Source organism: Epinephelus lanceolatus, chromosome 1, assembly GCF_041903045.1.
Source record: "Epinephelus lanceolatus isolate andai-2023 chromosome 1, ASM4190304v1, whole genome shotgun sequence".
Lineage (NCBI taxonomy): Eukaryota > Metazoa > Chordata > Actinopteri > Perciformes > Serranidae > Epinephelus > Epinephelus lanceolatus.
In genome coordinates, this window is record NC_135734.1 from 24,801,223 (window position 1) to 24,817,857 (window position 16,635).

The 16,635-nt window shown below is 41.6% G+C and overlaps 3 protein-coding genes across 3 annotated transcripts; 2 read left to right on the top strand and 1 right to left on the bottom strand.

Moving 5' to 3' along the window:
• Positions 1–701: 701 nt before the first annotated feature.
• rft1 (RFT1 homolog) lies at positions 702–4,575 on the top strand. The gene is made up of 10 exons (XM_033625878.2): positions 702–999; positions 1,092–1,177; positions 1,303–1,425; positions 1,501–1,792; positions 1,875–2,009; positions 2,132–2,392; positions 2,485–2,629; positions 3,564–3,669; positions 3,744–3,993; positions 4,100–4,575. Exons 1-10 carry the CDS (start codon positions 937–939, stop codon positions 4,262–4,264), a joined length of 1,626 nt encoding a protein of 541 aa, XP_033481769.1. The 5' UTR covers positions 702–936; the 3' UTR covers positions 4,265–4,575.
• Positions 4,576–6,212: 1,637 nt separating this feature from the next.
• mustn1a (musculoskeletal, embryonic nuclear protein 1a) lies at positions 6,213–9,143 on the top strand. The gene is made up of 3 exons (XM_033627158.2): positions 6,213–6,472; positions 6,560–6,689; positions 7,017–9,143. Exons 1-3 carry the CDS (start codon positions 6,464–6,466, stop codon positions 7,112–7,114), a joined length of 237 nt encoding a protein of 78 aa, XP_033483049.2. The 5' UTR covers positions 6,213–6,463; the 3' UTR covers positions 7,115–9,143.
• Position 9,144: 1 nt separating this feature from the next.
• ruvbl1 (RuvB-like AAA ATPase 1) lies at positions 9,145–16,561 on the bottom strand. The gene is made up of 11 exons (XM_033627157.2): positions 16,250–16,561; positions 14,426–14,512; positions 14,195–14,327; positions 12,994–13,145; positions 12,185–12,274; positions 11,358–11,507; positions 11,203–11,266; positions 10,904–11,102; positions 10,722–10,824; positions 10,550–10,641; positions 9,145–9,565 (listed from the first exon to the last, which is right to left on the bottom strand). The coding sequence occupies exons 1-11, from the start codon at positions 16,388–16,390 to the stop codon at positions 9,406–9,408; spliced, it is 1,371 nt and encodes a 456-aa protein (XP_033483048.1). The 5' UTR covers positions 16,391–16,561; the 3' UTR covers positions 9,145–9,405.
• Between the last annotated feature and the right edge of the window lie 74 nt (positions 16,562–16,635).

A 16,635-nucleotide genomic window follows, 5' to 3' on the forward strand; every position in this document is an offset into this window, starting at 1 on the left:
AATGCAGTTAGAGACAGGTTTTCAAGGGTTAGTAGGAACATTGTTTTAATTAACATAAATAGACATAGAAAATAAGCAACAAAAAAGGAAGGGGGGCTTTACATAAAAGCTGGTGTAATAGATTACATTATTTTTACTTGAACTATGTTAGTTATGATAAAGTTTTAATATAGACTTTGAGATCTGTGTGACAAAATAATATATACACGCTTTTTTCCCAAATAAAACAATACAATGTTCATATGCATATTTCATTATATAACGTTGAAAAATGATCATTTGAAAATCACATAGATGAGAATAGAAAGAACTTAATTAATCTCCGAGGGGAAATCAACTGTCCAGCAGCTCATAAAAAAACAACAAACAACCACACCCACACTTCCCCTCATCATCAACAACAACACAGTGGTATTAAAATAGACAAAAAATAAAATAAGTTACAATAAATGCATGAATAATCATTAAAAATAAAATTCAAATAAAATTGCCCATTCCACAGTTCATGTCCATGAAAAGCAACAAATCAAGCATAAAAGAAAAGAACATAGGACAATGAATGAATACAGCCTCTATGAGCAGCCACCTCCCATTGATTATCAGAAGGCTGGCTGCGCCCTCTAGCGGCACCGCTATGAACGTCACGCTCTGTGACGCCACCGCGTAACGTGCTTACGTACGTGTACAATGTATACGGAAGTGTTACTACTACTGCTGCGTCTAGCTCTAGCCGTCTAGCTTTTACAGCTGCTCAACAAATGTAATGGCACACGTGTTTATTAGGAATTAGGCGCTATTGTCGTCGTTTTTTCAGCAGCCACACTGACGGTTATTTAACAAAATGGCTCCATAATGTTTTTGCTACGTAGAAAGAAACGAAAAGTTTGTCAAATTTTCGTTTGAGAGTGATCTCAGGCGAGTCAGAAGAAGTCCCAAATGAGTTCTCAGGATGTGCTGAAGAGTGCTACCACTCTAGTATCCTATAATGTGCTTATACAGGTACACGAGCACACACAGTGGAGCCATAATACCACACCAGGCCACTGTTGTAAAGCTTAACTGTCATAATTTTCATTTTGTTTTAATCTCAGGTGATGTTCCGTGTCTTCACCTTCTTGCTGAATGCATTCACACTGCGGTTTGTGTCCAAAGAGCTGATAGGAGTGGTCAACGTCAGGTAAAGTTGACAGGTGTTGAGACAGAAGAACGTGCCACCAACCAGAATGAGATATAACACAATGCCAGCACATTTCTCTGCACCAGCTGCTGCAAAGTGAATGTGTGTGTGTTTTTGTTATACAGGCTGACACTACTGTACTCCACATTAGTGTTTTTATCCAGAGAAGCTTTCCGGAGGGCCTGTCTGAGTGGGGTAGCTGGGACGAACCACAGCTGGAGACAAGTTATCAACCTGCTATGGCTGATGTGAGTTTATTCAATCTTTATATTCAGCTTGTACATTTTCCTGTGTGTCTTATCTTTGTCTTTCGTACCTCTCAGGTTGCCTCTGGGTGTGTTTTGGGCTGTTGTGCTGATCAGCGTGTGGCTGTGGCTCCTGGAGGTCCCAGACCCCCAGACTGTCCCTTACTACGGCCCTGCTGTGGTGTTATTTGCCTTGTCAGCAGTGCTGGAGCTCCTGTCTGAGCCTCTCTACGTCCTGGCTCAAGCTCACATGTTTCTTCGACTCAAGGTGGTTGCCGAGAGCTTGGGAATGCTCGCTAAGGGCAGTTTGACCGTAGTGCTGATAGTGGTTGCACGTGAATGGGGCCTTTACGTCTTCTCTGCTGCTGATGTAAGAAATGAGCTGAAGTCTTATGCATTATTTTTGTAGTTGTTTCTGTTTGTAATGATTTTAAGCTATTTTCTTTTCATAGTTGGCATACACAGTATTCCTGGTGCTGTGCTACGTTGTTTACTTCGTCCGTTTCGTGGGCTCTAAAGAGGCAGCCAGGGTGGATTTTCCTCTGCACAGTGTTGGAGATCTCTTGCCCCGTAGAGTTCATGGAGAGGTAGTAGGGCAGGACAATATACTACTATTTATTATTCACAAACTGTCTTTACAAAATCAAACTTACAAGATAAACTGTTATAATACAGGACTAATGATCTCCATCTGTTGCTCTGTTTATAGCCGCTGTTTGATTGGAGTCTGGCGCGGCTCACATGGAGCTTCTTCAAGCAGTCCTTCCTGAAACAGATCCTGACAGAGGGTGAGCGGTACGTCATGACCTTCTTGAACGTCCTCAGCTTCGGAGACCAGGGAGTTTATGATATTGTCAGTAATCTGGGCTCCATGGTGGCTCGCTTCATCTTCCTACCCATCGAGGAAAGCTTCTACATCTTCTTTGCCAAAGTGCTGAGGCGAGGACGTGATGTCAAAAGTCAGATACAGGTGTGAGTCTGGATGTAAACACAAAGAAGTCTTTGTTAATGGCTAGAAAAGGAGTTGTTGGTTCTACTTCATGTTGTGGGTTTTGTTTACAGGAAGACGCTGCCATGGCAGCAGAGGTCCTGGAGTGTCTGCTGAAACTGGTGCTGGTGATTGGACTCATTATCTCAGTGTTTGGTTACGCCTACTCTCACTTGGCTCTGGACATTTATGGCGGCTCTCTGCTTAGCGTTGGGGCAGGTAACAATCACAACCAACTCCAACTCAACTTTATTTATAAAGCTTTTTTCACACAAACATGCAGCCCAAAGTGCTTCAAATAGCAAAATTGAAACAGTGCAGATAAAATGAATAAATAAGTAAGAGTTAAAATAAAAAAAGGAGAATATAATAAGCACCAGGGTTGAACATAATGTAAAATCAATGACTGAAACTTAAGAACTGAGGCTATAACATTACTCCAAATCAAAAGCCAAAATAAAAAGATCAGTACAATAAAATACATTTTTATTGTCCCCAGGGGCAATTCTGGTGCTGCATAAAAGAAAAACAACAAACATCAAAGAAACATACTCAGCACACAATTACAATAAAAACACTATCAACAACAACGTGGTAACAAACAAAGACTCTATAAAGTAAGTGAAGTAGTGTAAAAAAGCAAGTAGTGGGATATACAAGTGCAACAGTAAGAGGAAGACCACAGTCTATGGCTAATGACTGCAATGACCTCAGAACCCTAAACCTCCACCCAGAGGGCAGAAGCGGGACCTCCTGGTGCAAGGGGTGGGATGCGTCAGCCAAGATGGAGGTGGCCTTTTTCACCAGGTGCTTGTTGTACAGAGTGATGAGACTGAGCTGGGACACCCCTTTTACCTTAGAGCAGGTGTTCACCACTCTCTGTAGCTTTGGTTTGCTTCTTACCTTCAGATTTCTGAACCAGCAGATCAGAACAATAATTGAAACTGAGCAAAAGTTGACAATGAACTTTAATTTCCTTTAAAAATACAGATACAGGGAACATTTAAAAGAAGGAGGTGGAGAACGTTAGTGACCTGGCTTGATCATAAAATGAAGGAATTCTTTGGTTGTTTTGTGTATATGTGACAAATCCTGCTTTGCTCACTGTTCTCAAGTCACTGCTGTGTGTTTGTTTTTGTTTTTTTTGTTAAAGGGCCCACTTTGCTGCGATGGTATAGCTGCTATGTTCTCCTGCTCGCTGTAAATGGTGTGACAGAGTGCTTTGTGTTTGCTGCCATGAGCAAAGAAGAGGTTGACAAGTAAGTAATGTACATCGAGTCATTACACATCATGTAGCCTGTCTGTTAACACTGTGTACGTGTGTTGTCTCCAGGTACAACTTTGTGATGCTGGCTCTGTCGGTGTCTTTCCTGCTCCTGTCCTACATGCTGACGTGGTGGGCTGGCGGTGTGGGCTTCATACTGGCAAACTGCCTAAACATGGGCCTTCGCATCTCGCACAGTCTGTTTTACATACACCGCTATTTCCAGTCCAGTCAATGGAGACCTCTGCGAGGCCTGCTGCCCTCCCCGCTCCTACTACTGGCACTTGCTGTCAGTGCTGTTGTCACAGCGCTGTCTGAGGTGCAAAAGTCTTTTCATTCCCCTCATTGTAGTTTTATTCTGTGTGATCTTAACTGAATCTTGAGCACATCAGTGGCCCTAACGTGATCTTGTTTATTGTTTGCAGGGTGTGTTCTGCTGTGACCACGGCTGGTTGTTCAGGCTGGTCCATATCGGTGTAGGAGGAGTGTGTCTGCTTGGTGTGTTAGCGGCTGTTCTTCTCACAGAGACTCGGCTCATTCAATTTGTGAGGACTCAGCTCTTGCCCCAGTACAGAAAGAAACGCACTTAAATCAAACTGGAAGTGGATGTACTGGACTGAAGGAAAACGTCTGGTTTACTACAAATGTTCTAACAAGAGGTGGTGATCGACAGTTACTGACTGTGTGAAAGCAACGAGGGCACAACTTTTAAAAACAGACCTGACGTGTGTGTGTGTGTGTGTGTGTGTGTGTGTGTGTGTGAATATGTGTGTGTATGATGCTGATATGTTTTGTACTGGATCATTCCTGTGTTTGCTCATGTAAGTATGAACAAACACGTCATGACTGTTCAGGGATCTAACTGTGGCCGTCAAAGAAATAAATTTATTTTAAGAAAACAGTTGAATTTGTGACAGGAGTTGTTTGTCCTCCACGATAAAACAACCCATGTGTGATCTTATTGTTAGATTAATGAAAAAAAGAATAAGAGGACAGTCTTCTTTGTAGATATCCTCCTGAGACCCTGTGTCCTCATATTACTTCATTCTTAAACCTCATTCTGCTTAACTTAGTCCGGTTGTCCTCGTTCGTGGACACTTTTTTTCGCCATCTAGTTGTACTAAGAGCACAATAAACTAATCCATGTAAAAACAAGATGGCAGCCATCTCTGCCAAGTCAGTCTGCAGCTGATCTCGACACAAATGTGGACAAGGTTCAAAACCTGATCACATTTAATGGTTGAAACTTGTTCATTTATGATTAATAACATTTATAGTTTGATATGGTATACAAACATTGCCAATTTTAGCAATGTTAATTAGAAAGTACTCGTTTGAAGACATTGGGGAATTTATCATCAGCTCATTGATGGACACTGGGACTTTGTTATTGTCTTGTTTGAGGACATTGGGACTTAAATATTGTTGACAATGTTGTGTTTTTTTATACTTATCAGATGCTATTACTCAAAAATAGCTAGGAGAAATTAAAAATGCATATTAAACAAAGGTTCGGGTCTCAGGAGGATATAAATGGCGTATTCAAAGGAAACGAAAAGCACAATGATTCTTATTTTCAGGTGATCATAAACTAATGAAAACATAGTCATAAATATTGTATACCATTTTTGCCAATAGATAAATCCTGCACACTGGACCTTTAAGTAACATATTTCAGTAAAAACTGAATATAGAGTTGTACTTCGTCACATATGACAACATGACACATCTTCAATTATAAATACTTGTTCAAGTTAATGCTGTGTAAATACTGGCACTTGCTCAAGGTGCATTTGATTCAATCTGATCCATTTAAATTTTCAGTAATAAGACAATCACGGTTGTAATTTGTTTATGAAAACTGGTTTGGATTTGGAACATTAGCTTGTTCATGTACTTTATCTTATGAGATACACTTTAAGGAATTTGGTGTTTACATGATAAAGAAGCTTATGGTATAATGGTGCGTCTCTTTTATGTTTGTCTCTTCTTGTTTTTTCTCTTCAAATGTATATATTATTAGAAAGCAAACACTTCCTAGAGCATGGGTTTGTACACTGTTTGCACCAGTGCTATACTTATCTCATATTTTTGGGAGCAAATTAGGTTTGAGGTCAGCAATAATTTGACATGTTGCTTGGCAACACTTTCTTGTTGTTTGTCCTTCGTCTGCACTAATCACCGCTGCATTTAGGGTCCCTGAGGGCTGAATAGTGATGTAATCATGGAAAATGAGCAGGAAGAGATGGGAACAGCATTCTTTCACAGCAGGGTGAAGCTCATTCTCCTCTGTTATTTATAAGCTTGGTCAGGCTTGGTATAAAGTTTGTTGGGAAGTTTGATACACAGCTTCTTATCTTTTGAGTCATAACTTTTGAACTCTGAGTCCAGTTCTCTGGCTTGCTTATTATCAGAGCTGTTATAAAGTGTTGATTGGCTGCAGGAAAAAAGGGGAGGATACAGTGAGAGACATTTGTCATATTCTTACATCTCTGGGATATATTTGGGGAAATGTAATGCCACAAGTTGAAGCAGTGACCTCATCATCTCCTAATGAAGCAGCAGGGAGGACAGACCATGAGAAAAACCAGAGACAGAGAGACAGAAAAGAGGAGGAGCGTGCACACTCGTTACATCATTTATGAGTCTCAAGAACAGATTTATTGTCCACTGGAGAATCACTGGTTGTGTATATAAATGCGAGTGTGTGTTGGGCTGGAGAGAGAGAGAGAGAGACAGCTGACAGAGAGGAGATTTACTCACAGCATATCTTCAACTGCTCAAACAACATGTCTCAGGTGAGTTTTGACGAGACTTTCTGCAAACAAGGAGACCCAGAAGTCACTGATGTGTGTTGTAACTTATTTCTTTTAACGACCTCTCAGCCGGGTCAGGAGGAAGATGAACAAATGCAGCGTCCTGAGGTGAGCGAAGAGGACCTGACTGAAGCAAAGAACAAACTGGGAAGAAGTGGGCCAGCGAAGAGCAAGACGCTTCAAGTAATGGAGGAGTGTGGTGAGGACACACACAAACAAACATGGAAATATGCTTTGATACTCACAGATCAAACTGGAAGGAAGCAGCCTTTTGTTTCATCCATCTGATTAAGCTAAGATCACATTATGGCAGTGAGTTTGTGTGAGGGGCGTTTCATCCTGATGCTCAAGTTTCCACTCCATATACAGAGAGAGAAGGAGGGTTGTAATAATGGGGGACTCCTGTCAGTCTGCACTCTCACCCCGTCTGTGTACATATATAGAGCATATCCATCATATCCCATAACTCTCCTTACTGCCTCATTAACAGTGAAATATTCTGTTTGTTGTTTCTCTTTCCTCACAGAGAAAATGGGCAAAACTGCTCCCTCTGTGTTCAGCAGAGTGAGGTCAGGAGGGGAGACTGTTTTCAACACACGCTCAGCTCGACCTATCAGGAAGTAACAGTGGACTTCCTCACTATGCTTGGACAGCACCTGTTCCACGTTAAGGGCTTGGGATTAGTTGTTCTCCAGCTGTTTGTGTGCTCTCAAGCTTGTGTTTTTGCACTCGGTTTTGTCTGGTTATGATATGTTTTTGCACTTTTATTAAGTTGATAATTACCTTCCTTAAACAGAAGAATTTCTACGTACTGGTAAGCCAGTTTTTTATTTCTGAAATACATAATTTTGTTCATTCAACCATTGTTGCAGTTTCTGTCACACCAGCATTCACCCACTTTTTCAGGTTGCAGGGTGATAATGAAGGAACATTAGAGCAATACAACTGAAACCTTAGGCCTTTTTCACAGCAGACATTTTGACTTGTCATAGTAGGAAAAGCACAGGTGTTACTAATGGTATTAACCATGCATGGGTGGATTTTGAGAGAATGAGCCCCTGGGCACAGATATGCAAAAGGCCCCACCACCTCTACAACATAGGAGCAAGACACGCAAACATGCATGCTACCACTTTTGGCCCCTGAACCCGGGCCTAGTAGGCCCTTTCAGTAGTTCATCCAAGTATCCATGACGCCATTCTGTTCCAGTAACAGTGGGTGTTTCTCTATTCTACCGAGGACAGAGTCCTTAATTCAGAACATTTTCAAGGATGCATGTGTGTATCCTCTGCGGGTATAAAATACCCACAGTTCTTTGTGTATGATTTGCTGGAAGTGAAGGCGGGGCCTCTTTAATGAAACTTTAGATAAACATGTCATTTATTTGGATTAATGTCTACAGGAGTTTTTATCATACAAGCGTGAACAAATATTGACAGAAACCTCATAATTTACAATGTGTCCACTGCAGAATAATGAGAATTTTAAAATAACGTGATTTAGATAAAACATAAGTGTTTAAAGCAGTCATTTACAGCAGTGATAGAGCGTTAAGTGCCACAAGTTTCATTTAGCCTACCTGTTTGTTTTTTTTATAATCCAGAAATATATTCTCCCTAGAAGTCATATGACTCTGAAAATACTGCTACATTTGTTCAAATTTTACAACAACATTAGAGCGCTAAAATGATCACAGTAACTGAAACCTCCTCAGTCTGCTGAGGGTTAATGTCGTACACCTAGGGACACTTGTTAGCCTGTTCCAATGTGTGTTCATTGAATGCTAGGACAAGGACTCTCGCCTTGCCTCTGGAGGATCCTTCCATGGACTTTGAGAAACACCGAGTGAGCCAGCATGCACAATACCAGCATCCTGAACTAAGCAGCTAAATGGAATTAAGCCATCGTTAATTTTATTAATTACACCTGTGCTTTTCCTGCTGTGACAAGACAAAATATCTTCTGTAAAAGACAAGGAGGTTAAAAAGAGAAGTCACAGCACCACATTGCCTCATGTTACTGGGGTACAACATGTGCAGTAAAATCTGTTCTGCACTTTTCAAAAGGCTCATTAGCTGGCACACTATCATAGAACATGAGGATGATTGATACTTTTCATTGTGGCGTCTGCAATCCGACATACATTTGGAAAGATATAGGTCAGAATTAGAATCTTGCAAGTATTGAAAGGAACCTTAATAGAAGACCAAAGCAGATCCTTTCTATATAAAAATGTTCTACTGTATATCAGCTGCCATCCATGAGTGCATCCAAAAAGCTCTGTTGGGCCAAACACATTCAAATGGGCTAAAAATAAAAATAGCTCACCAAAGTGAGCAGACACCATCCCTCTATTCATAGCGCCATCTGCTGTAACCCTCCAACATCACAGCTCCAGTTACACCATGCATGTGTCATACCCCAAAGCTCCCATAGGGTCGAAGAGCGTGTCCCCTCTTTTGAAAAGCCTTGATGAAAAAGGCCTATCGCACAATAGACTGGCAAGAAAATACATGTTGACATTAAAAATAAGTTGAAATCTTTTGGAAATTTTTTGCAATACATTCTGTCTCATGCATCCTGTGTTTTATTGTAAGAACTGCCAGTAATATGTTAAATGTCAGAATGAATAATAAACAAGCCAAGAAAACTGGTTAAATTGTGTTTTTGCTTTTTATTCAAAAAATTATTTTCATCAACAAACAAAAAGAATAAAACTTTATTAGAACAAAACTACTACAGTAGATAAAGGGGAGGAACACCACAACGTGCCGTGGTGCAGAGGGTAAAGATGGAAATATGCAAATAAAGCATATAGAAATGATGGAGAATCAAAGTGAACCATGTAACAGCTGGCTGAGAACACCAGCTGTGCGAGTTGAGACAGAAAAAAGTGGAAATCTAGTGGAAAAGTTTTATTTCATAAACTTATGATGCTGATCTTGGAGGATTTTGGCGGAGGACTTGGCGTCGTAGAACAGCTCGTTGATTTCCTCTACCTGCTCCCTCTCCACGCTCTCTTTTCCCTGAACGCGGCCCAGCAGGCTGGCTGGTGTCAGCAGCTGTACGGCGTACCTGAGAGGAAACAGGAAGTAGGAGACACTCTGTAAATTCACACGTATACAGTATGAGGCAATTTACAATATAGAGCAGAGTAAGAGGAGCTGCAGGTCCTAATTATATTTCTGTTCACTGTACATTTCCTCTTGAAAGTTTACCTTAAATAGATGATATTTTGTGATAATGACATTGTTGTTCAGGTGTTAAAAATCGTATCTATGGACAAACTGGACCACTGTGGACACTTAATGTACAGCTGCTTCTTCCTCGACTTTATTCAGTGACAGCATTTACATGCTCACTAATATTCCATCATTGTTCCCAATATGACAACAGCCTTTTTTCAAATTGTAGCATTTTCCATTCAGGATGTGGGATATGTTGGTATTATTATGGTTTTAGGATCATTCTTTGCATTTGGACTATGAATCTCAATCAGGGTTTTACAGCAGTTTGCATCGCATGACCTCCTGCCTGTTTACAGTCAGCTCTGTGCGTTGTCATGGATGCTTTGAACAAAAACCAACTAGCCAACAGTTTGCAAGGCTGTAGGGTAGAAGTGCATGCCCTAAAGAAAAGCCAACATTTCTCATCCCAAGAAAAAAACACACCTACTTTTGGACATTACGGAAAAGTTGGACATCAAGTGGCCTTTGGCTATGCAAAAATATAGCAATGCCAACCTTTTCAAAAAGGTGTCTGAAGGAAGAGGAAGGCTATGTTTGCAATGCTAAACATGTCAGCCATCAATGGAAAACTCCAGAAATGGCACAAGCGTCCTCCTCAGCTATTCCACTTTTTAAAATGTATACTGACGTGATAAACAACGTTAGGGCACGCTAATCTGAGCCTGCATGGCTGTATATAAACTGGTGTATGAGTGGAATGGTCATTTTAGTCATTATTAGCCATGTAAACAGATTGAAAAATTGTCTTTTTCAGAATAAGGGCAAAAACTGGAATATTTTATGGTCAGCGATTCACAATGTTTAATCTTACCTAAGCGTTGTCTTGGTGCCGATCTCTGCCAGGTGTGTAAGAGCTTCCTCGCTGATATTGATCCCCTCAGTCTGAGCACGAATCTTGATGATCTGCAAACCACAAAGTCATTAGTGACACCTGCACAGATGGCACACATCACACACGCAGCTACTTTGGCGCTAAGACTCACCTGCTTCATCTCCTGTGGTGTGTACAACATGGTGCGGATTATCATGACTCTATCCAGCAAGTCCAGAGGGATCCCATGTGGAGAGCTGATGTCCTCTGTCCCCCTGGTGAGCAAAAAGTGATTGTCAATCTTAGTGAGAAAATTGCTCCTCTCTGGTGAATTTTGACTTTTTTTTTTTTTACCTGATTAAACAGTTTCCCCTGTTGGAGGCGAACACAACGATGGGGGCGATGGTGCTCTCGAGCGCTCGATGGAGATATGTGAAGCATTCGATATCCAGCATGTGCACCTCATCCACAAACAGCACACCGGGTACAAGCTCAGCTACGCCTTGGTCAATGTAGCGGTTCACCACTTTGTTGATCTCAGCTCGCAGCTTATCTAAATTAGGTGAGAAAATAGGGATGGATGAACAATAAAAGCCACATAGTGCTGAAGGCAGGTGGTGATGTGAGCTGGGAAGTTGTCACATTTTCTCTACCTGTGATTTCTGTCTTTTTGGGCTTCATCAGTTGTCCCATCATGGAGAGAATGTCCTGGCCTCCCTGAGATCAAAAAATGAGTAAATTATTCTACACACTGGCAATCTATTTTGAAAGATATTCATTTACAGGACATTTGCAGCTAGTTATATACCTGGGGTCTGGCATTGGCAACATCCAGGTCATGCAGTGTGACGTCTTGGACTATCTCCTTCTTTTTGTGGACATCACCTTTGGGCAGTGGCACATACTCCTCTGCCTCCAGGTCAAACTCTGTAGCAAAAGTGTCGCAGCGACCTTGTCTCTGCAAAGACACAGCACACCAAACTGTTAATATAAGAATCATTTAAATATGCACCCAGCATTAAACAAAAATCTCTCGTTGCTCTGGAACACAGTGAAACAAAAGACAAAGCAGGAGGGGAGGAGGGAGAGCAGGTGTATGATTGAACCCAGTGCCAGCCCATCGCAGAGAGGAGGGCATGTGGCTGAGGGATGAAAGAGTTTCAGAGGGCAGGTCAAAATGAGGCTGTCAACAGTAACAAATGTGTCATCCAGCCCTCCTCCAGGTCTCTGGGTTGAGCCGACCCGCGTCCCTGGCCCACCTGCGCCGATTAAAGGAACCATCATTGTGGCCTGTCAACACAGGCCACAAGCCCCACTGCTGGAAAAGAGGCATTGTGGGAGATGGAGAGATAAAGAGAGCTGCAGGAATGAGAGAGGCTCATTCCAGGGTACAGTAGAAATGCAGCAGAGCTGAAAGAGATGAAAGAACGCAACCATGAAGGACTGAAGAGGACAGGACAGACAGAGATCCCTGAACTTTGGTCGAACCAAATACTTCTTAGGCTTTCTATTTAAAATATTTCAAACTATTTGGTGGATTAAAGTCCAGTATGTACATCTTTCTCTGCTCTGATAGGAGGATCATAATTTGTGACAGCTGTAAGGGAGTAACACATGAGAGTAATATAGTGATACCTTCACAGCTCCACTGTTGGCTTCAATGTAGATGACATCTCCCACTTCCACACGCTCTTTCTGTAGACTCTCATAAATACTGGGGTCCAGCTGAGGAAACAAGACAAGAGATTTTTGAGTTAGACACTTGTCCTAACCTTATTCATCAGTGTTATCGCAGCACATTATACTTGAGACTTGAACATCTGAAGAGTTTTGCCAGTAAAAAGAAAAGAAATCACATCTCGACAAGAGCTGCAACGATTAATCATGTGACAAATTAGTTAACTATTAAAGTAATTGCTAATTAATTTGATAATGAATTAATCAGATATAATAATATTTTAAAGGGAAAAAAGCAAAAATTCTCTGATTTCAGCTTCTTAAATATGATTTTTCTGGTTTCTTTACTCCTCTGTGACAGTTAAGTGAATATCTTTGAATTGGGGACAAAGCAAGACATTTGAGAATGTGATCTTGGGTGTTGGGGAACACTGATCAACATTTTTCACCATTTTCTGAATTTTTATAGACCAAATTATTAACCCATTTAGAAAATAATTGACAATGAAAATAATCACTAGTGTAGCCATTCAACCAGGATGCAAGATACCAATGATTTCTTTTTGTAAAGAGAACCATATAAATATTCTAGATATGCAAAGTACCTTCAGGAGTTGATTCTTCATAAACTACCACAGTTCCCATCAATTCATTTACCGTTATACGTGCAACGTAGCTCATGATGCTTTGCAAGCAGCAGTAGGACAAGTATAAACCATATAGGACAGGTGGATAGAAAAAAAAAAGATTCTGGCTCTCAGTCTGACCTTGAGCTGCTTCGTGCCTTTGCCCGTCTTCAGACCGATGATGACGTGGCTGATGGTTTTTCCGTAGCCACCCATTGGATTCTCCGTCTCACAGGGGGTCAGCTCTGTCACCTCCCCTTCATACACCTCCTTTGTTTCTTTGATACGCAGTCCTGAATGTGGGCGACATTACAGTCACACAGTGCAGAGTGAGAACTCAATCGGGCCTTTATATTCCTGTATCAACTAAGCCGCCGCATTCTTCAGTCTACTGAACAATGCGTTTTATTACAGAGGGGGAACACGTGTGCTCGTGCCCATGAAATGTGTGGCCATCGTCTTGTGTAACATGATCACACTCCTGTTCCTCTTTCATGCGGCCGGTGGCAGCGAGTATGAGCAGCACGCAGGTGGCTGATCCGCTGTGGTGAGGGTCAGACAGCAAAGCTTAAGGCAGGGACTGTCTGTCACTGCTCGCTCTTATCGGCAGAGTGATGACAACTTCAAAATGAAGCCCCCCCTCCCACCCAGAGATCCTGTTCTAGGGGAGGAGCAAGGTGCTGATGACCACCTCTCCCTCTACCTAAGCTCTACTTCCTTCTCTGTGACAGGTGCCATCAGCAGTCAGGCAAACCCCTTCCCCCTCTCCAGCCTTTCTTCCTTCTCAACATCATTCACATGAATCCGCTGTCAAGTGTTGCCTTTCAGCTCATGAGAACAGTGCATGCAGGACACCTCACTCTTCCTGCTCAAGGACTCCTCACTGAGGGAGTTTGTGAACACATAAGGTCCTTTTACACCAAGGGCAAAGAAACTAAAAATGTTTATTCTTCTGATTTAGCTTGAGCGGTATCTAGTCTGACCTGACACAACTGAAGTGGACGGATGTGGTTTCATGTTTTTTCAAGAAACAATGTAATTTTCAGTCAGGATAATCTACAGACCTCGCTGTGTTTTTCACTGAGACCTTTTTTCTTTATAACTTCTCAGTACAAAGTCTGGTGATGATGTGATTTTTTTTTTTTAAATCTGCATTTTCCGTCATTTTAATATTTGCTTTCTGTTGGTGTTACTTTCCTTTTGAATTAACTGTTTGGCAGTATTTAACAATGGCACTTGTGTGTACCCAGTCATGACAGTTTACAACTGTCTGAGATACAGTGAATTGTTTTGCGAGCAGAACTATGGCCAAGAAGCCAAATCATATTTAGGTGACACTCACCGATGGCCCTTCTGAAGTTCTCCATCAACACTTCTGTTTTTTTAATCTCAGATGAGTAGACTTCACTGCCAACCATGGGGCAGAAAGGCACCTTGTTTCCCAGCTCCTGTGCTACAGCCAAGGCGAGGGCAGTCTGGAGGAACATGTAGAAAAGAGTCACAATCTGCAGCAAACACGGTGGCCTCGTTCAAGTAAGTTTTACCGCTATCTTGCGAGTGTATGAACGCTTACCTTTCCTGTGCCGGGTGGCCCTGCCAGTAACACCGCCCTTCCTGCCATCTTCTTTGAGCGGATCAGCTCGACTATGATGCCACAAGCCTGGAGAGTGAAAAAATGATTACCATTATATACTGACATGCAATGGTAAAATGTCAACAGGATTTGAGGGACCAGTTTGTAGGAATTAGGGGATCTACTGGCAGAAACTGAATATAATATTCATAACTATGTTTTTATTTAGTGTATAATCACCTGAAATGAAATCATTGTGTTTTCCTTAACTTAGAATGAGCTGATTAGATCTACATAGAGAGTGGGTCCTCTTCCACGGTGTCCACCATGTTTCTACAGAAGCCCAAAATGGACAAATCAAACAGAGAGGGTTTTTTTGTGTTTTTTTTGTGTGGAGAGTTACTCAGTTGGTTGCAATCTGCAAACTCACCCTTAAGTTCCATGAAATCCTACACACTGGACTTGCAATACAAGTAGCTGGTTGTGGGATAAGGCTACAACTAATGATTATTTTCACTGTTTATTAATCTGTCTGTTGTTCCCTAATTAACTGATTAGTTGTTTGGTCTATCAAAAGTCAGATAATAGTGAAAAATGTTGATAAGCCAATATTGGCTTTAAAGTGAACTATTGGAATTGACCAACATGCTTTTTCTTATTTTGCATAGTGAATGAATATTAATTTCAATTTAATTTTTTTTTTTTTTTAAATTTTATATACTTTATTAATCCCCCTGAGGGAAAATTCAACTGTTTCACTCTTTTGTCATTAACACACAGGTCTGAAAGACACACACACATGCACAAACAGGACCTATACATGCACAAAGTGGAGAGATGTCAGAGTGAGGGAGCTGCCTTGGTCAGCCGCCCGAGTGGTTGGGGGGTTTGGTGCCTTGCTCAAGGGCACCTCGGCAGTGCCCGGGAGGTGAACTGGCACGCTCCGTATTTGTTCTGGACAGGGACTTGAACAGGTTCCCAACCCAAGTCCCTATGGACTGAGCTACTGCTGCCCCTAAAAGTCGAGGCTGGCCCATACATACATACCTTTAAATACTTTCATGTCTCCGTCTGCTGGTGGGTCATAATGATAAGAGTATTCATACATAATATGATGTTATCTCCACTTCAGAAGAGACCACTAAAATCAAGCAAACAAATAAGTTGGCAAAAAATCCAATTCTGTGCAGAAGTGATCTTAAGGCAGGTGTGATGGCTTTAAATTAATATATCCCCAAGTGTCTGCAATGTCCCCATGGTGCAATTTCACCCCTGTCCAATCTCTTATTGTCAGTCTCTTAGTCAGTGATGTATCCCTTAAACAGTCAAGTGTTTCCTTAGTCTGGAAGTCAGAGCATCATGACTACATGTCCATATCTGCTGATGATTTTTGAAGCTGGTCCATTGTCAGTCTGTGGTGGACACATTTACTTTTAATTTTCTTTTCATCTTGATTGATTTTATATGAATACCTGTTCTCCACTAGACTGAGAACATGTACATCTATTTGTTTCTACGTTTATCAAAACATTAAGTCTCTTTGCTGTTCAGCTGTAGAGGAGACTGGTTAACTTAAAATATACAAATCGAACGTTTTAAATAATGAATGAACGTGACTTCTATTGAGGGCTGACTTTCCCGTTAGCTCACCTCTGACCTGAGTATGAAACAGCGACACCACAGTGCTAACGGAGCTAGCTTGTAGGTGCACCTGACCGTTTACTGACCGAGTAAAATAATGCCTGCGAAAAATCCTCAGCTCTCAAAAGTCACCCCTCTACACAATACAAGAACAACATGAATGCAGTGAAACATAAATATTACCTCTCTTGCAGCCTCCTGGCCGACAAGACCACATGCTGACTGTTTAGCATTCCCGGCCTCGTCTAGCCCGAGTCCTTTGACATGACTGTGAGAGGCGATCCGCTGAGTTTTCGTGGTGCTTTTTACCTCCTCGATCTTCATAGTTACCGTTGCTTTACAAATGTGTGATGTAAAAACCACAAGGTGCGTTTACGGTGAGGAAAATGCCTCTTGTGCCTCAGATAACTTCTCACCGCCGCAATCGGCGCCGAAACTCAAAACACAGGGAAATCGGTTTCCATGTGGGTAACTAGGGAAAATCAGCGGAAGTGATACCCTTAAGCCCCGCCCATTTTGTCTAGCTAAAAAAACTATTGGATCCTGTCGACTGATGTGACGCATTGATT